This window comes from Mus pahari, chromosome 1 (genome assembly GCF_900095145.1).
Source record: "Mus pahari chromosome 1, PAHARI_EIJ_v1.1, whole genome shotgun sequence".
Lineage (NCBI taxonomy): Eukaryota > Metazoa > Chordata > Mammalia > Rodentia > Muridae > Mus > Mus pahari.
This window is the reverse complement of record NC_034590.1, coordinates 166,662,707-166,683,206: the sequence shown is the minus strand read 5'-3', so window position 1 is coordinate 166,683,206 and position 20,500 is coordinate 166,662,707. Positions and strand designations below refer to the sequence as shown.

At 46.6% G+C, this 20,500-nt stretch overlaps 1 protein-coding gene across 6 annotated transcripts in view; it reads right to left on the bottom strand.

The window, feature by feature from the left end:
• The window catches only part of Vti1a (vesicle transport through interaction with t-SNAREs 1A), a 306,907-nt gene that overhangs the window by 42,551 nt on the left and 243,856 nt on the right, over positions 1–20,500 (bottom strand). Inside the window, exon 8 of one of the 6 annotated variants that reach the window (XM_021195946.2) lies at positions 6,498–7,018. The exons of the other annotated variants lie outside the window; for them this stretch is intronic. Coding sequence (XP_021051605.1) covers positions 6,985–7,018 — 34 coding nt within the window. The 3' untranslated portion in view covers positions 6,498–6,984. Of the gene's footprint in view, positions 1–6,497; positions 7,019–20,500 lie in introns of those variants that run through there. 6 annotated transcript variants of the gene reach the window in all.

The window sequence follows — 20,500 nt, the reverse complement described above, 5'->3', positions numbered from 1 at the left end:
ATAACATTACAACATGTCTAGTACAACAACCATTGGTCTTCTCTGGAAAGGAAGAAAGGAGACAGTGTAATTCTGTCAGGCCGTTAACAAGTATATCATGATGCTCATTGTAAGACTACTGAACTCATAGGGTAGATGTTCAGAAAACAAAATCCTTACAGTAACAAATCTCTTCCATCCATCGGTCCGTCCACTCATCCATCGATCCATCCATCCACCCATCCATCCATCCACCCAGCCTGCCTGCCAGCTGTCTATTTACCTCTCTAGTATCTATTCATCTCTACCTGGGTTAGGGAGAAAGTGCTCACTGTCACTGGCAGGCAATAGGACAGCTGAAACTCGGTTGTGTAGAACTGAACTTGCTTGCCTAGCTCGTGGGGTTAAAAACTTACTTCAGCTCAGAGGCAGCGCATTGCACTGACAGTAAGAATGTCAGGCTGTGTAAATATTGTTTTAAGAGAAAATGAGGCATTATTAGTGAGAGCAAGACATAACTGTTATGTTTAAGACAGAAAGCCTTTATTTGTTCCCCACACAATCATAACTCAATCAACCGACCAGCAACCCCCCGCTCGCCACCACTAGAATGGGAGTTTTGTGGAAGGAAAGCTCCTTGTTTGTACAAAAGCCTGGTGATAGAGTCTTGAGGGGTAATCCCAAAGCTGTTAGACTGAAATTCAAACACATCTTACCAGCAGATCTGTGTTTTTAAGACAGCTCTATGTAAGAGGGCCAAACTGATCACTGCAGGAGATAAGCCCCACACAATCTCAGAGTGATCACTTCAGCAAACACTGCCATGGCATTGTAATTTTCCAGATTTTCACCTTACGGAAAAGCAAAGATCTCATAATTACTCTCTTAAGATGCAGCCAACTCCTCAATCCTGAAAACTACGGTATGCAGGGGCCCAAACGAAGAGGAAGACTTTAGTGTTTTTGAACATGAAATTTAAAAGAAAGCCCTAATGTTCACATGTGCAACTGCCTGCTTCCATTATTACTAAAAGAGAACATGGTTGATGTCTTTATACAAAAAAGTTTATTTGTATTTATACATAAGAGACAAACTTAATATCATGGATCAACACAAGTCTATACTATTTCCAACTTTTCGTTTTTGTTAAAATTAAACTTCATCTCTGGCCATACTCTAACACACACACACACACACACACACACACACACACACACACACACACACACACACGGGGTGAGACAAATCATCGTACCACAAATATAACCCTGTGTGTTGAGTCTCAATACTGTCTTTTAAAAGTTTAGAACAGAACAAGATAGACTGAACTTGTTCACGCATCTATTTTCTCAAGACGGTGACTTTTTTGCCTTTTCCTTCCTTCCTTCCCTCCCTCCCTCCCTCCCTCCCTCCCTCCTTTCTTGAGATAAAGCACATCTCAGTACAGACTGGCTTCAAACCTCCCATGTAGCAAAGTGGCCTTAGGCCCTGATCTTCTTCCTGTCACCACCCTGCAGGTTCTGACTGAGTGAGTCTGGGCCAGGGGCCAGGAGCCTGTCTCTGCAATCCTCAGGCAGGTGGAACCTTTGCGGGTCACTGACCTTGCACTTGACATGTACAATACAGGAGGTTGCTGGGGTTGCTGGGACAGCAGGCATGCTCTCCTCTCCTCAGTCAGATTCTATTCCTTCATGTGGACTTCTGTGGATTTCCTTGTATCTATGGCTTCTTTGTGCCTTGGGGTGAGACGGTTCAAGCTTGGGCAGTGCTATTTTCCGTATCTGAAGCTTCCTGGCTTGTCACGTTTCAGAGGTGCATTTTTGATTTGTTTCCCTGGATTGCAGCCTCCTTGGTCACTTGCTAAGCAGTCCAAGAATGCTCAAGTCCCTCACTGCAGTCTCAGCTTTCCAATGCAGGACTGCTGGGAGTGGATGGACAGAGAAGTGACTGAGGAGATGTATATCATGGGGGGGCTAGGACTTGGGGTGGGGACATGGGGGTGGGGTCTGACTGGGAAGCATATAGTTCCTTTGACTCTGCTTCCTGAACCAAGCAAACACAATTCCTCCACACGTTGTGTGGGTAATCCGGTTGACTAGGAGGATCCCCTAAATGCAAAGCACTTATTTCGAGTTTGAGAAACAGAAAGAGAGCCCTTAGGAAGTGTTTGCAACTGCACAGTCTGTTGTGTATTTCTAACCAAACTAGTTTCCAGGCAGAGTCACCAAGCACTGGCTCAGTATTGTCTGTGAACAGATTAAACTCATTAGGGGAATAAGATGCGGACTGGACAGAGTTTATTAGCAGCTCAAAATAATGGGAGCTAATGAGTGAAACCTAAAACTGACGTCTCCATCTGAAGACCTTTGGGGTCCATTTTTATACCAACTTGATGGAGCCAGGAATGTGAGTTCTAGCAGCTTCCTTCAGCCCTCAGGGTCCTGGGCTTTGTCTAGGCACACGTCTCCAAATCAGTCTCTTCAGGCTGCTCTGCTCTTCCAGTCTAGCTTACGTTGACTTCCAACCAATGATGCATTTCTACCAATTAGATGCTACCCTGACGTGTTCTCTGTGGCCAGCTAGGAACGGGACTCATCTTGTGGGCCACCTTGACAAAGCAGAGTCTCACTGGTGAGTTGAGCTGCAGCCCAGAGGACAGGCTGTGGTATTGCTCTGTGCTCTGGTGCGATGGAGAGAAATGCTGTGGGCCAGCCACAGAGCCACTACAGAAGACATTAGCTCAAAGCGGCTCCTTGTTCTGCCCTCACAACCACTCATTGGAAAGTTCTTCTATTATGGTTCCGATTGAGAGAAAATGGCTTTGATAAGCAAAGCGCAAGGCACAGGACTGTGGCTGGCCAGGATGTAGGCAGTGCCTCTCTGCAGTGCCCAGTTTTGCACCACCACAGGTTCAGCGTCCAGGCTGAGGCCAGTGAGCCGTCCTGCCATGGTTGTCTTGGACTTCTTGTCCTGGGGCTGCCTTGAGGTACGCCTATGAAATGCAGATTGCTGAATTCCACCCTGCAGGTTCTGACTGAGTGAGTCTGGGCCAGGGGCCAGGAGCCTGTCTCTGCAATCCTCAGGCAGGTGGAACCTTTGCGGGTCACTGACCTTGCACTTGACATGTACAATACAGGAGGTTGCTGGGGTTGATTTGTTAGAGGATCCTGATACTCAGGGGAAGGAACAAGCTGGAGGTCTGGGACAGTGTACAGTGACGTGGACGTAAAGACTGGACCGCTTGTTCCACATCCTGCCTTCATCTGTGAGACCTGCACTCTGCTGGTTCTCAGGACACTATGTAATCTTCAGATTTGTTCAATGACAGAATGGCTAGCCGGTTCTGTTCTGGCATGAACCAGGCAGTTTTTCTTTTGTTTTCCAGGTGGATGGTGCAGACGTGCTAGTTGCGAGGAGTTGAGGGATGTAAGATAAGTGGCCACTCTTGTACATACAGATGCTCAGGGCCATGTTATTTTTTACCGATGAAGACTGTAAGCAGACAAGGTGCCCAGCAGTAAATAATTAAACCACACCCTGGCAGCTCAGAGGCGTGGCCAATGCCTAAGCAGGTGTGACGGCGACCTAGGTGTCCACTCTCAGAGCCAGAGGATGAAGACTGGTTACCCCTGTGCAGACCTTCCAAACAATGAAAGTGGCCACCTCATAGGGGAACAGATGAACAAGAATTCTATTTATATAGTTTTGAAAAAAAAAATTAACCTCCCCCAAGCCCCCCCCCAAGGCCCCCAAAAGGTTAGAATAACATATCTCAATATGGGAATGGACCAGATCACATGGCTTTTCTTTTCTTTCTTCTATTCTTTTGCATGTGAGTAATTTTCAGCAAGAAACACAATTTTCATATTTTTAAAAAAACAAACCCAAGAGTCAGGGATAAAACTCCTAGGCAGAAAGCCAGAGTGAGAGTGAAAGCTACAGTGAGACAATGCCTTCCCTTGGGAGCAGGCTGGGAAATGGGCGCACTATGCTGCGTACTCAGCAAGGGACAATCCTGCATCAGTGAAGGCTGGGCTGGCCAGTGTCTCCTTACTAGATGGTTTCAGTAGAGGCGGTGCTCTCAGGGCCACCCTCGGACTCACATGTACACTTGGGATATCTCCTAGTAAACATTTATGGGCCTAGGAGGGTGGCTCTGGCTGTGAAGGGCTTGCTGTGCAAACCTGAGGACCTGAGTTTGAATTCTCAAGCCCCAGATAAAGAGGAGGCACGGAGGCACAGCAACCCCAGTTCTGTGTAGTCAGAGGCAGTGGGATCCTTGGGTATGTTGGCCAGCTAGTCTTGCTGAATTTGTGAACTCCAGGTTCAGCGACAGAACTTGTCTCCAAAAACAAGGTGGAGAGACAAAGAGGAAGATACCCCATATTGACTAGCCTTCACAGGTTTACTTACACACACACACACACACACACACACACACAAATACACACACACACACATACACCCCCCCCCCCATTTGCTCAACTGAGAATTAATGAACGTCTAGGTTCTACCTCCTCAGCTAAGCGCAGGATTTGGGATTTCCTTGGACACCAGTGTTGAGCCACCTGAGGTGTTCTGTAGAGCCTACTTTTCTCATGAGGATTCCATCAAAAGGAAGCATGCCACAGAGTGGGGCTACGCTCCTGACGCTTCTCCCTAGAGCTCATGTGAGTCTCTCTTATCAGAACCAGCCTGCCTAGCTGTAAATGCTGTGTGCAACTCAGTGGCTCATTTTGTTTGCAGAGAGAAGCAACTAAGTTACCCTGGATCCTTATCTGCAGGGGCCATCATGCTGTGACACAATGCCCCACCCCACCTCTTTTGGAGAAAGATTGATAAGCATAATGATGATGTTTTAATGAGCTTAATTGCACATTCCTTATGTTCTTGCCCGAGCTGCCAGCCAGCTCCTTCAACATCCAGCAGTTTACCTGTAATAACTCCCCCTCTCTGGGCCAGGGAGTGTAATTATTGTAGTAACCCCCATAGCTCAGCTATTTCTCCCTCCCCTCCTCTCCCCTCCCGTCCCCTCTCCTCCCTTTCTCCTTTTCTAGCTGTTCTTTCCCTTTCTGGGAATTACTCTAAATGGGTATCTTTGAAAGGAGGGTGGCAGGCTGCTTTTGGTACAGTACTTAACCAAGAACCCTTTCATCAAAGAGGCCCTTGTGAGCATGCTCTGGACGCCAGCCAATCAGATCATCCCGCTGTCTGTCTCTGAAGAAACTCAGGCCTGGTATGCAAGGCAAGCTGGTCTGTAGACAGGCTGACTGCTCTCCCAGCCCAACCTGTCTTAGCTGACTGAAAAAGGGCTGAAGGGAAATTACCTGTTTGGCTCCAGACGGAATTAGAATTTTTTTTTTTTAAAACACACACATACAAGGATGTTTATTATTTTTTGTTTAAAAGCGTTTGCCTATCTAATATAGTCATTAATGTTATCTGGTCAGTACTTGAAACATTTTGAAATATGTGCAAATGCAATAAGGCTTCAGGGCCTGGAGGCAAAATAAGATGAATTTTCTAATTAAACGACAGAAAACGGTTTGGAGTAACGGATGGCCGTTCTGTAATTCAGTTATGGGCGCTGCTCCGTGCAGGGACGTTCACTCCATGTGCAGGCCTGTGGGCTGGAAGGACCAGCTCTAAAGACTTCTGGGCATCTCTAACCTCCTCCCCACAGACCTGAGTCAAGTCCTGAAGGTAGATAGCGCGGTCCTGGCCTTGGTGGACAGTGACCTCCCCTCAAGACAAGTTGGCTCATCTTCAAGCACATTCTGGGAAACTTCTCGGGAGCCCTAGTCCCCAGATCCTATGAACACGTGTTTTTAAGCATTTCTAGTGAAAGGTTGTGTTGAGAAATGTATTGCATAGTCTCTACTTGGGAAAACTGACGGACTTCCTCTTTCCTAAAGCCACCGACGCTAACCCACTGCACCAATCTTGTGTGGCGACCCCCCCTGCACACGCTGGCGGCTCCTGAATGACCAGAGCTGTGGTAACTGGGACAGAGATGTGGCAGTGGTTGAAGGGAGTAGTGTGGACTCTAGACACTTCCTCGATGCCTCTGGTGTCCGGGGTGACTGGATACATGGGAAACGCCAGCTGCTTAGTGTCAGTGACACTTTAACAACAGTGCAATGTGCAGCTTACTTTTGTCACACTTTGTTTCCAATATAATTTTTGGCATTCTCCACATTTCCAAAATGTGTTTTTCCTTTTGTAGACAATATGCTGTTACAATAAAAGCCTTTCTGAAACTAGGTATGGTGGCTTATGCCTATGACCCAGCACTCAGGAGGCAGAGGCAGGAGGATTGCCATAATGTCAAACCCAGCCTGTCTCCATGGCATGCTCCAGGCCAGTGAAGGCCATCACACACTTGGACCATATCTAAAGGGGAGGGATAAAAAGAACCACTGTGGAGGAACTGAATAGACACATGCTAGAATTACACAGACAATTGAGGGACAATAGGCAGGCGACAGTAACAGTAGAAAGGGGCCGGATGGAAAGAGGAGAGTTTTAATGAGCAGGGGGCCCTGAGACTCACAGCTGGCGTGGGCTAAATTCCTGGAGTGTTAAATCAAGTAATAACAAAAATATGACTATGCTTTACATAGGAGATTTCCTGACTTCCAGAGAGGCCAACCGTCAGTCTCCGCTTCTTTGTTCCTCCCAAGGAATGTCTGTTGTTCTGGGCTCAACGTCTTTCCAGTGAGTCGTTGTTTATGCAGAAGCTAGAAGTCCCAGACAGAATGCCAACCCAACTGTCTTTAGTAACCCTGCTGACACGGTCCTGTAGAGTCGGGGCCATGCCCGTGGTGTGGGGATGTGTGTGCTAGGCTCTCCTGCCTCCCAGACACTACCTGTGCTCTTAGACTTTTCGTGGTTTCAGACTTGACCCTGGAATGATGCCCGGAAGCTCTCTGATGGTTTGCTTTGGTCTGACCTCAAGGGTTTTGTCCTGGGAGAATTTTCTTTCTTTTTTATAGCCCTACAGAGTCATGGATATAGCCTGAAATTGAGGCTTTCCCATCTGTGGAGAGAAAGAAAGAAAAAATTCTTCTCATAGAAATATCTTCATAGAGAACAAGCTTATTCTCCTTGCTACCTCCACTGTGTGGGTGGAACACAAACCTGAGTGTGGGTCTATTTGCCTTCGCATGGTCTCTTCTCCCAGACTTGGAGAAAATAGCTAATTTTCATCACCAAATTGATTTGTGAATGGCCACTGGAAAAATGATGGGGAAATTCTTATCAAAAACTGCAGAATATGTTATCAAACCCATATTAGATTACAGATAGCATAGGTTTTGTGGCAAGAGTAAAGATTTATCCTAGTGGGAAACTGCTTACTATTTTGTTGTTGTTGCTCTGAGACGAATCTGTGTCTCCCAGGCTGGTCTGGGTGTTCATCGCCCTGCTGCTGCCTCCCAAGCAGCTGGGTCACAGGCATGGGGGCCACCACTCCTGGCTGGGACAGTCATTTTCTAACATTTGCTTACAGTATACCCATCTGTGAGCTGCAGCTTTGGGGGGAAAAATCTCACAAAGCAAAATCTAGACTGTATCCCTTTACAGACTTGAAAACAGTGATGTGGGTGACAGCTGTTCCTTGTGGCGGAGGATTGTGGGCGCTGCTATTATATTTAAAATAGGTTTCTTGGCTAGTTCTTTCAGATATTAAAACCTTGCAAAGGAATTTTTTTCCAAATAACTTGTTAGACAGTTCATAATTGACTGCTTATACACTCTATGGCTGCATGCCACTAAAGTGACCAGGGGCTGCCAGCTTTTATGTGAAGTATACATACATATCAGGTCATGTCTAACTTGATTGTAAAATGTTTTCAGAATGTTTAAACGATAAACATCTTTATTGTAGTGGATAATTGAAAAAAACAGTTTATGCAAATGAATTGAAGGTTCTAAAAGGCTGAGTGGAACCCCTAAAGTGAGACAGCCAAGCTGTCATATCTGGAAGCAACTGGTTCTAAGGCAGGAAAGGGCAGCATGGAAGTGGCTGGTCTGCGTCAGCATTTCAAGCATTTCTTAACCAGCACAAAGATCAGGAAGTTCTAGGGCCCAGCAATGCCATGGGTGAGATCCATGGGTTCTCCCTTCAGCAGCTATGGCTGGTGAATGGCCTATGAGACAAAGAAGGAGGAGGAGGAGGAGGAGGGTGAGGAGGAGGAGAAGGAAGAGGAACAGGAGGAGGAGGAGGAGGAGGAGGAGGAGGAGGAGGAGGAGGAGGAGGAGGAGGAGGAGGAGGAGGGTGAGGAGGAGGAGAAGGAAGAGGAACAGGAGGAGGAGGAGGAGGAGGAGGAGGAGGAAGAGGAGGAGGAGGAGGAGGAGGAGGAGGAGGAGGGAGCCATGCTGTCATATCTGGAAGTTCAGAGCTGGGCTGGAATCTGCAGTGGCTCTTGTCTATGGGGTTCCCTAGAGCACAGTGGGAAGGAACTCGTGCCTCCATATCCCCAGGGCCCATCCATATCTCAGTTAATAGTTCCTGGTTACATATGCACAATTGTGGTAACACTGACTGGTTGTTCTTGGCTTAGGAAAAGACACTTGCCTTCCCTGAGTTCTGAGGTTTTTTTTTTGTTGTTGTTGTTGTTGTTGTTTTGTTTTTTTAAAACCTACTGTTACAGAGACAGACTTGAATATTTGTAACCACTTTGGGGTATCTGACTGGATAAAACCAGGTAAGTTGGAGCCATTGGAGAATGTGTCCAACTTCGGTCTAGTCCATTCTCTTGGGAACTTTCCTGAGCAAAGGGGCTGTCAAGTGTAGGATGGAAGTTCCTCCAAATGATTACAGATACAAAACCCATGGAGATCAATGCCATTCCCGTCTGGGGACACGGTATGAAACCCATGCTTGCCAGTGGCTTGCTTTTACCATATTTTACAGTGCGGCCTCTAGTATCTACAAGCACCAGACTCCTGCTCCATTTCTTGGTTCTGTGCAGAGACGGGCAGGGTCCTTGATTTTATTGGTCCTATGTAAAACGGTGACTACAGTTCTCAAGAAACTATTGGCTTTAAAAGAAACGACACTTTCCACAGTGTCTCGAAGGGAGTTTGGTGGGTAGTTTTGTGTGCCGCATGGTTGTTCCTCCTTATCCATTGAGGGCCACATGTCAATAAATAAGACAAGGGCTCCACCTGCCTCATAAGCGATTTAGAAGAAAATGTTCTGCAGACCTGTGGAATGGTGAGACTTCTGTGTGTCTTCAGGGACATTACCACAGGCACAGGACTGAATGACCTGTTCTATCGACTTCCCTCACCACATATCAGTATCTTTCTTACCCTGCTTTAACATGCTTTTTAATACTCTCAAGGTGTACGCCTTACTGCCACATAAAAAACTTGCCTAATGCTATTAAAATTGCAAGGCTTTGCCTAACAATTGCAATCATACTATTAAATGTAATTAATGGAATGAGTAAGCTGCTGTTTCCCTGGTTCAGCCTTGGTGGATCTTGGGCAGAGCATCTACAAGTATCCCATGCATTCCACTGGGGAGGGATATGTGCTGGTAGTTCTTAAAGGCATCATCTATGGACAAAAGGCTTCTGAGAAACCATTCTGTACCAAGGGTCAGACTTTCTTCTAGTGGAGCAGTTAAGCAGAACACCTAGGTTCACCCCAGGGAAGCAGCAATGGCAGAAGGAAATGGCTGATGGGCTACTGTCAGAAAGAAGTGTGAAGAGCCCACACCCCTCAGCAGACCATGGCCCAGAGCCTACCTCCATCCTCAAGTGTGGGCTACACTGCTGAGTTTTCTTTTTCCTTCCCAGCCTGCGTTTGGTGGACATCATGAGCATCTTCAACCAGAGACCATTCTTTCGAGATCAGGAGTGTGATACTTCCCATGTCCCACATAGAGTAAAAAGCAATTCCCCAGCAGAGGCGCTTGTTAGGACTAGTTCTTCACCTGCTTGGGACTGGGCCCTCTCTCACTGGGCAAAATTTGTTTTTTCAATTTGCCTTTCAGGGAAGCCCAAACAGAAATGCAGATGAATGAGTTTTGTTTGGCTTTTCTGGTATTTCTGAAAAGCTTGGACTAGATACTTGGACAAGATAGACCACGTACAGTTTGGTTCAGTCAAAGCCCTCTACTTCTGGCTGTGTGACATCTGGCTAGCCTTGTCCCTACATGTTCCTATGTCCCTCTCCTTCTGCAGGCATCTGGCTTGTCATCTAGAAACAAAGGTACCCTCTGCAGGATCTTTTCATAGTTAATTATTAGGCTCTGCCATTCCTACTAGCCGATAGCAGGGAGTTACGAGTACCTACTGTGTGCCTGACAATAGTAGATGTGGGGTCTCAGTGATGACCGAGGCCACCCTCTGCTTCTAGAAGCTTATTTTCTGTCTACACTCAAGCACATCTGTGTTCCAGCTGAAGAAATACAATCCATATTCTCAGCAAACCCCTCCTGAGCTCTTCAACAGAAGGTGTCTATGGCACGAATTCTTCCTCAGTAACAAACATTTTCTACTAAACTCTAGCTAACGTGCTGACATTAACGTCCAGTTTTCCTCAGACGATGAGGGGAGAGCCAAGCATCCAGGAGGTAACAGCCAAGAAGAGAACAGGAAGTGAGCAGGTATTTATGCATCTACAAACCTACCCTTAAGCTGGGCAGTGGTGGCTCACGCCTTTAATCCCAGCACTTGGGCAGGCAGATTTCTGAGTTCGAGGCCAGCCTGGTCTACAGAGTGAGTTCCAGAACAGCCAGAGTTACACAGAGAAACCCTGTCTCAAAAAACAAAAACAAACAAACAAAAAACAAAACAACAACAACAACAAAAAACCCCTACCCTTAGAGAGGGGAAAGCCAACTGGGAATTTTTCATTCTCTTCTTGGATGTGTATGTAAGCAAACCTACATGACACATGTGTCTATGGAAACCCTCGCTATCTCAAAGATAGCAAGGAGCTTAAGGCCATTGCTCCATGCAACAGCAGTGTGCATCCTTCATCCCTTTGCACAGTATCTAATTACAGGGGTGCTGATAAAATTAAGCATTCCTAAGCACAAATTAAGGCCATTCTACAGGAGCCTCCATGTGCACACTTGGCCAGACTTCATTAACAACCAAACAACTATGGATGGCTTGGCTGGGTCTTGGCGGGGAGGCAGATATAGTGTTTCCTAAGCTGGAATTCTCCTGAACCTTGGGGTGGGGCTGGCAGAGAACCTTTGGTGAAGGGAGCATTCCCCTTAGTTTCTCCCCAACCATGCTGTAAAGTGGAATACTCAACTCATCGCTCCCTTGGGTTGTTGCTCAAGGCATGCATTTAAAAGCCAGTCTATTCCAAGTAAAAGCACCCAAAGCAGTTAGAGTAGAGGCTGGGCTGCTTTTGGTGAGGAAAATGAATGTGTTACCAGTGCAGTTGGTGTGCTTGCCTCCCTCCCCCACCCCCTCTCTCTCCACTAGCTGGAAAGGAGTGGTTTTGCTCCTGTTTTTATAGTTTTACTACACACTTATGAATCTACAAGTGTGCCGTCCCCTACATGCACAACGCTGAGTGATCTTGAATCGGCGGGTAGCTTTAGGATGTGCCTATTTACTTTGGTATACAGTATTCTAGTAGGTGAGTCTTCCTTCGCAGATGGTGAATATTTACTTCTGAGTTCTTGTTTTTCCAGTGTTCCTGAGAATGTCCTGGTGTCTAGCCTCTTGTCAGTACCTCACAGGGGTTTTCTTGAGGTCTGCAGAATACATTACAGCTGAAGCTTATGAGTATTGGTACCCAGGTCCCTCACTTCCTAATGTATTATTATTTGCTCAAAATTGTCGTCTTTGGGGAGCATGCCTGTGAGGCAGGCTTTGTGCAGTCTCCACCACCTGGTTCCTTAAATGTCTTCTCCCTTGACCGTGTTCTCAGCTCTGAGGTACAGATACACCCACAGAGTGAAGCAGAGACAACATGATCCCTTCAGTGAGCTGTCCAGGAACACAGGGTCATCCCCCAGCTTTCATCTCTCCCATGGCTTCCACACATTCCTGTCAAGGGCTAAGCAGTGCTCAGTGCATGCAGGTGGGTTCAGGTGGCCCCTGCCAGGTGATGGCCCCGCTTGCAATGCTGATGAGCCAATGGTTAGAAGAGATACACTCTCAGCAGAAACTAAGTGCAAACCCTGATGTGGGATCTGGAGTCCTCTCAGCAGTAAGCTGAGCCAGCACTGTATATCAAGAGGGGAAACTGCCAACTCACGGTGGGTGCGGCATGCCCCTAGGCTGGGGCTCCCTGGATCGGATGGGTGTATTAAGTACAGTTTGATTTGTGATATTTTCGTGTTACGAAGGGCCTCCGTTGAGGAGCATTTACACGGTGGAGTGTGGAGTGCAAGTTTTGACAGGCTTGGCCTGCTCCATCTTCAACTTCTCTTTTCAAGGAATGCAGCTTTTCTGTGTCATGTGACTACAGAGCAAAGTGTATGGGTGAGAAGCCGTGGAGGTGACAGCACCTGGTGTCCCTTGTGACAAATCTGCAGACAGGCCTGCGGACCTCTGCCTGTGTGTGTGCCTGCGTAAGAGTTCCTTGCTTGCTTGCTTCCTACACAACTTAGAACTGGAACAGAAGTACCACACTGTTCCTGGGCCATCAATTAGTAGTATTTAGTTTAAAAAAATAAAGCCAGGCAGACTTATACCATCAGAAAATGAGTCAACTTTAGCCGTTTTATGCAACAGTCAAGACTGGTCTTTGTAGTAATTGGGTCACACGGAAGTTGAGTGAGTTAACTCTAACTCCAAGGCTAGGGATATATTTAAAGCACATAAGATAAAAGCATTTCCTAAAATATATCCCACTGGCAGAGACGGACTGATATCAACAGTTCAGTTTTTCCAACCCTCTCCAAGTGTGTTTACTTCACCAAGTTGCCTTGAAGTGGAGGGCAGAAGAGGCAGGCGTCCTTTGTGGGTGGCGTCCCTGTGCACCATCACCCAGGCTACTTGTTCTCAGGACAAGAAACAGCTTGGTGAGCAGTGAGAGGTCTCCCTGCGTCTCTGCTCTGGACCATGAGTCTGAAGAAACCCAAGTTGGCTCAGGGAACACGCACACGCTAACCAGCACTCCTGTAAGTGAGTGAGTCACCCACTGTACAAATGAAACAGAATTGATGGAAAGGGCTTTTTATTGCCCTCCATGGAGAAACTAACCACCTGAGACAAAAGGGCTCAGACTCTTTGGCAGCCAGTCTTCTCCAAGCAAAGTTCTCCCGCAACCCTGAAGGGAATTACTGGATGACTAAGCTACACAGTGCATGCGGATGTGCCATGGGAAGGACCTGTGTGGAGGATGTTGCCCCAAGGTGGACATGTCAGCTGTCTTCAGTGGAAGGGTGCCTTGGAAGAGAGCCTAGCGTAGAGTCTACCTCAGTTAGCCTGGTGGCCTTCAGTAAGTCCCTTGTTCTCCTTTGCCCTCAGTTTCTCAACATAGGAAATGAGGCATGGGGGCATATTATTCTCCTTAGGTCCCCTCTCGTTGTCTTGGTCTATCACATCCTCTACATATGAAGGTACTGTATTGTTCAGGGGAACTGCAGTCTGGGTACTGGAGAGCCACTGTGCCTGCAGTTGGCTCCTGTAAGTATGCCTGCGTGTTTCCTGGGAGCTTTTCAAAAGCAGCCTGGTGAAATGGTTAGGTGTCGATGGACAACACACAGGGGATCCTGTGCGTCTGTGTAGGTGGCGGTGCCTGAGCTCAGCTACTCTGTAGGAACCCAGGTTCTCATGCACTCATTTTTGGAAGCACTTCCTCTCAGCTAGCCAGGCCTCTAAGGAGGAACAAAGAACAATCAGCCCAGCCCAAGGCTGCCATGACCGATATTTATTTTGATCCCTGACTAATAGTCTTAAGTTTTGTTCTAGGTATCACAAGAGAAAAGGAAAACAAGGCAGCTACAGCCAGCAAGGCTTCTGTGGCAAATGACCTGGGGGTGGGGCTCTCAGGGAGTCCGGGGGGGGGCGCTTCACACACAAGGTGGAGGACCGGCTGAGAGTGTTTCTGAGCATTCTCCTTTTAGGGGAACTTTGGTGGCCAGGGAGCATCCCCAGGAAGGAGGCTGGAGGAGGACGCAGATGGACTCCTCTGTATTACTGGGTCAAGTGCAAACTATCTGTCTTGATTCAAGCTGGGACTCAGCCCCTTGGTGGCTCTGTGGTCAGGCAGCAAATGACCATGAAACTCTCTGAGTCTTACCGTCTTCAGATATAAAATGAAATAGCACCAGAGGGGTTGTGTGTGGTGTCAAAGGAGATAAGCAATGTAAATGTGTTGTCGCAGGGACTCAGTCTTGCTAAGAATGGGACTCTTATGATTAATGCATTTTTTTCATGCAACCTTCTATTTCAGGCCTATGAGAAAGTGACCCCTTGGTTTCTTTAGTAGGAAAGTCCATCACAGATGAGGTCAGAACCATCACTAAGATAGCAGTGATTGCTGACTTTTCTTTTTTCCCAGGACACTTTTCCATTATAAAATGAGAAGCCAAGTCACACTTGCTGGGAGGTGCTCTTATGACCCTGTGAGGGTTGGGCTTATCAGTTCACACTCTGTAGTGTGAAAAATCCCTTTCCTATCACGGTTCTGCCACTTCCCTTATCCTGTCCTTCTTGGGGAACAAGGGGGCTTGCAAGATGCTTCACCTCCTGTTGGGTAAACACACTTGTTCTGAGTGAGACAGTCCCACCCGTGTGTACAGCAGGGCTAGCAGACATGGAGGGCTTATCGGACAGAAAGCCATTCTTCTGCAGGTGCCAATGTACTGAAAGCAGAACCTGGTTGGTATCCTCTTGTGAGGAGTGCCCCACCGCTTCCAAACCATGACTCTTAGCCATTCTAGAATAAAACTAGGAGGTCTTTCCTGTATTTTCTGGATGTTGGGGACAGACAGAAGCCTATACCCAACTGTTGGTCCTCCCCCATAACCTTTCTTTTTCATTATCTCTGGTGGGTGGTGGGCTAGAAGGGAGGTTAAAGTGTGTAAGAACCATCATTAAAAGTAGGATTTGAAAAAATTAAAGTTACACTCTGGCACTATGTTCATTTGCTTATATATTTTTGTAAACCTTGTGAAAATAAGATCCATCAGCTTCAAGGCCTTATTAGGTTGACACCCCCCCTGCCACCCCCCTACCGCCACCGCCACTCCAACCCTCCATGAGGTCTCTCTCCATGTTGTTAGAATTGGTGTGTCTGTGGTTTTCCTGGGAACCCGGCTGAGGGGAAATGAAGGTAGGGTAGTCAGTTTTGGATACAGTGGGATCCTGGTATGCATAGCTCTTGGTAAAACACTGCTAGCCATTTTGGGCTGGAAATGGTCACCTACTGTGACATGGACACAGCTGGAGACCAGGCACTGGACCTATGTGGGGAGAGCAGGGAGAGCAACTGCTTGAAGCAGACATAAGGAGGTCTAGGAATAAAACCCCCAGCTCCGAGCTTAGCCATGGAAAGGAGGTCCAAGAAGTCTCACCTGACGCAGATCAGCAGTTCCCACCTGACAGTCTCAGTCACATCACGGTCTGAGAGCATTAAACGGAAGATCCCAGAAACAATCTGTGAGCTTTATATGTAATGTAATGTTGTGTCTGTTTAATACTATGATAGTGTAATGTTGTAACTGTTTAATACTATGCTAGTGTAATGTTGTAACTGTTTAAATACTATGATAACGTAATGTTGTAAACTGTTTAAATACTATGATAGTGTAATGTTGTAATTTTTTTTATCATGCTATTTACCTACTGTGTCTGGTTTATAAATTAAGCTTTTATCACAGGATCATAGGGAAAAAAGTAGAGAGCACACGGGGTTTAGCTCCACTGGGACCTTGGGCCACAGGCCCTGACAGACTCTGGAGACTCTCGTACTGTCTGGGAATGCTATGTAAAAGAAGCTGTAGAAACGCTCAGGTGTGTGCGTGCCAGAGGAAAAAGGGAAGCATTACCCTTTTCTATTCATAAACAGATCACAAAATAGTTATATGAAAACAATAGCCAGACGTTAAAACAGAGAGAAAAACAACAGTATGTATCTATCAGTTAATAAAACCATGTAGCTTTCTGGATGTCCTGGTATTTGTGACACCTATCTCTTCATAGTACTTTATATCTTGACCTAAACAAACATTAAGTTCTGCAACTGAGTTTGAACTTAATCTTTTTCGGGGACCCCAAATTTTCCAGTGTCAGGTTTACAGGACTCAGATCTGTCCCTGGAAAGCTCTGAGCTTTCAGGGACTCTACTTCAGGGAGTAGTGAGGCTGCTGACACTTACAGAGAGACCACACAAAGTGCCGCGTGGCTCCTCCTTGTTGCTGGGTCACAGGAAGATTCCTGTAGGGGATGGGGCTAGTACACAGGTGTATACATTGGAAGGACAGTCACACAGACAGGAGCTGGCTTTGAAAGGCACAGTGGGCAAGAGCACAGGCATAAGGCAGAGGCAGGAGCAAGATAAGGAGAGTGGTGGGGCTGTAAGGACAGAGATGAACACGAGAGCCCTGGGCTCGCCCCCGCCCCCCAGGGCTGCTGCTCAAACCACTGAAACTGAGAACTGGGGTAGGCATGGAGTGCTCAGTTCATCTGCACACATCTAGGGGGCGCTGGTGAGTCCAGAAAGAAGGGAAGGGAGAGGACCATGTCAGTGATGGATGGTTCCGACTTCAGGAGGAGCCCCATGGCAGGAGGCTGGCCTCCTGCCCTCCCTCAAGTCCAGAGCCAGCCAGAGAGTGAAATGCTACAGACCCGAGGGAACTAATGAAATCAAGAGAAACCATTACTGCATGACTCATTGCTGGGGAGCAGTAAACATTTCAGGCGGGTGAGTTAGTGAATGAAGATGGTTGGTGAGGGCTCTGCACAGTGTTTCAGGGCTGAGGTGCAGTTAGCCTCTGAGCTCTGACAGTGAGCTGCTTTCCTAGAGAGCTCAAGCCTTGTCATGCTGTAGACCTGGAGAGCATAAACGGTATTATCTTTGTACATACGTATAAAACCCAATTCATTTTCCAATTGCTTAACTCACTCAGGAGGACACACACAGATAGATCCCAGCTAAATCAACAGTGTTGGCAAATCTCTTTTTTGCTTATCAAATCAGGATATATCAGGCTCGGGAAAAGTGCTCAGTGTATAAATTTACAAATAAACAGCTGTTTTCTGAAATAGCAGATAAACAGTTTGATTTACTATCCAAGGGTGCATTTCCTGCTCATTTATAATAGAGTGCTGTAACTCCTCCTTATGTACAAGCAAGCAACATGATTCTAAAACAAAAAGCACCTCCAATGACATTCTCTGGAGTACCTAAGGGTATAACACCTTCATGGAAAACACTCACAGCACAGAAATGCTCCCTGGAAAGTTTCTCCATCTTACTTTGGAGGAAAAACGAAAAGTTGGTTTGTGAGTGTGTGTGTGTGCGCTAAACCTACTTGTCATTTGCTGCAAACCATTTAGCAGTCGCACTCCTGGAACAGCTCACGCCGTTTACAGACACATTTCCAACACACCATAGAGGATGAGGGGACACTTTGGGGCCGGCTGTCCCGAGTGAATCCAGCCACCCCAACCCTCCCAGTGACTCCCATAATCTGACCTGGCTGCCAGGGTTAGACACCCAGGGTTGCGTATCAGGCTGTTTACTCAACACATGTCACATCTAAAATAGGGATTGCTTTGGCTTAAAAAGCAAGCCATTTATAAATGTGCATTTATAAGGGCAAAGGTCAAGGCAACTGTGCAAACCACTTGTCAACATATTTAGAGGAAATTGTGTAATCAACTTAACATCCAGTTAGCCTTTACCTGCGAGGTCACTCTCAGAGACCCTGTATGTCACAGCAGCCAGCCAATTAATCACTCTGCAGGAAATTCCACGTTTTCCTTTAGATTACGCTATAGAGAGTGGAGTGTGGGCTGAAACTGGAGAGGATTTCCTATCTGTCTTTGTTTCCTCACTGGCCTGATGCTTCACTATTTTTTTTTAAACGTGTCTGATACAGAATTTAAAACAGGCTCAAAATGATGTATTTTGATAAGCATTGCTCATGGGTGTGTTACCACACAAAGGTAAATGAGGCGTTCGATGGCTGGGTGCCCCATCACTGCTGTAGATTCCAACAAGACAGACAAGTGCTGACATTGTCAGATGACAGGTCATTCCAGAGAAAGAAGGAAGGAGAAAAGATAAGCTGCTACTCGTAAAACCTGTTCCCTCCTCTTCCATGTCACCACAAAGTTCAGTTATGTGAGTTTTGAAGATACCCCTGTTTTAGGTTCAATTTAAAACATTTTTTCTTTTCAATAATTTTTTTTTGCCTGAAAATGTCATTATTTTGCTTTTCGACAGTATTATGGAGGTATAATTCATAAACCACATAATCCATCCACTTACGGCTTAAAATTCAAAAGGCTTGATTGCATTTGCTCAGTTTTACAAGCAGCGTCACAGCCTATTTTAGAACATTTTCATCACTGCAGATAGAAACTCCAAGGGCTGGGATGTCGCTCCCTATGTGTGTGGCTCAGGTTTGGTTCCCAGTAACGCCACGGTGAAGAACACGTGTCTACCTGCAGTTCTGAAGTGCTTCGCAGCAGGTGGCCAGTAAGCTGCTCGGCTCTGTAGATCTGCCTGTTGTAGATATTTCTGATGGATGGTTCATGCAGCACGGGGACTTTGTGGTGTCTGTCTTATTTCATCAAGAACATTTCCAAGGTTCATTCGTCCTGGATCAGCTCTCCACTCTTTGTTACAGATATGTAATTTGCCACATCTGTCTATTCAACAGCTCATGGACATTTTCTGTATTATGCATACTGATGCTATGACTATTCTTGTACAAGTTTTTTTGTGGAGACTAATATTTTTCTTTGTCTTAGATACAGATGCCCAGGCATGAGAATAATGGGTTTTGTAGCAATCCCGTGTTTTGTATTTGAAGCAACTACTCATTTCCCCAAATGATGATTGTGATTTGCATTCTTTTCTATCTGTGTGTGTGTGTGTGTGTGTGTGTGTGTGTGTGTGTGTGTGTGTGCTGGGTGGGTGTAGGGTGAGAGGGAAACCCTGGGTGTCCACCCTCGCCTTCCAGTTTGTTTGAGACCATGCTTCCTGTTGTTCAGTGCTCACACCCCAGGCTAGCCGGCTCTGAAACTTTGGGGGATTGTCTCGTCCTATCTCCCATGTGTCACAGGGGTGGGTTCTGAGACTACAGACGTGAGCTGTAAGATCAGACTTTATGTGGGTACATGGGGTTCAAACTCAGGTCCTCAAGATTGCTCAGCAAGCACTTCACCCACTGAGCCGTCTCCTCCATCTTCATTCTGCTTACCAGTCACTGAGAGGGTTCCAGGAAGTCTCTAGTAAGTCCTTACCAAGCCTGGGATTACTGGAGTCTTATCTTGAATCCAGAGTCTTTTGAATTTCTAGATATTTAAAAAAAAAAAAAAAATGGAGCCCGAGAGCTGTGTAAGTTTGTTACTGTCTAGTATTTTCTTTGTATGACTGACTTTTAGGAGAACAAACTCAGTCTTAATTAAAAAATTTTTTTAAACAAGGATTAATTTTCCTTCTGAGGAGCCATTTGGAGCTACTGTGCCAAGTAGCTTCTGTGTTCATGTCTCCATTCTCTGGGGGACTGGCCCCTCCGACAAGAAAGATAATCCTCCTCTGTGGACATTCCCACAGTTAACTCCACACACATCTGGATGGCAGTTCAATAGTCTACTGTTGTTCAAACAATCTGTAATCACACATTCTGTGTGTCAACTAACAAGCCAGGGTGTGTGGTTTCTCGGTATTCCATAGCATGCAGCATGCACAATTTACAAATAAAACAAAAGCCCACAGTAGAGACAATGGCACATTCTTCCCCGAGTAGCTGAGCGAGAAGAGTGTCTCTGTTGAGACAGAAGACTCTGCTTGTTATTTTGACGGTCAATGAAAAGAGGCTCGGAAAACCGCATTTCATCTGCTAAGCCTCGTAGCAAGGGAGCCCTCTCTGTGGCATTGAAGAATCTGGGGCCATATGTTTCTTTAAGCTGAGCTTGAAGCAGAGATGGTGTAGCCAAAAGTCTGAACCACAGAAGACAAAATTCAAGAGCCTCGTGTGCCTGAAGGGCTGGAGCGCTGAGGCCAGTGGGAAGATAGCCGGCCACCTTTTCTCTCTTGGCTTCAGCTCGGAAGGTGGAGGGGCGGAAAAGCCGAGTAAAAATTCCTCCTTCCCCCATGGCTGCTTAACAATTTTGGAAACAGAGAGTTTGATAAGGCCAGAGGAAGTGAAGTTGAGCTTGTCCCGAGCAAAAGGAGCTGAGGACAGGTTCTCTGCACGTGTGACTGCTGAGTTCCTAGACAAGCAGGACAAGGTGACAGGCGGTCTGTGTTTGAGCAGTCACCACAGGAGGGTGAGGTGTCAGGAAAGGTAACCAGGGCCCAGCGACATGACATTTCACCAGCCTTGTCTAGTTGGCAGCACAGTCACTGCTGACCC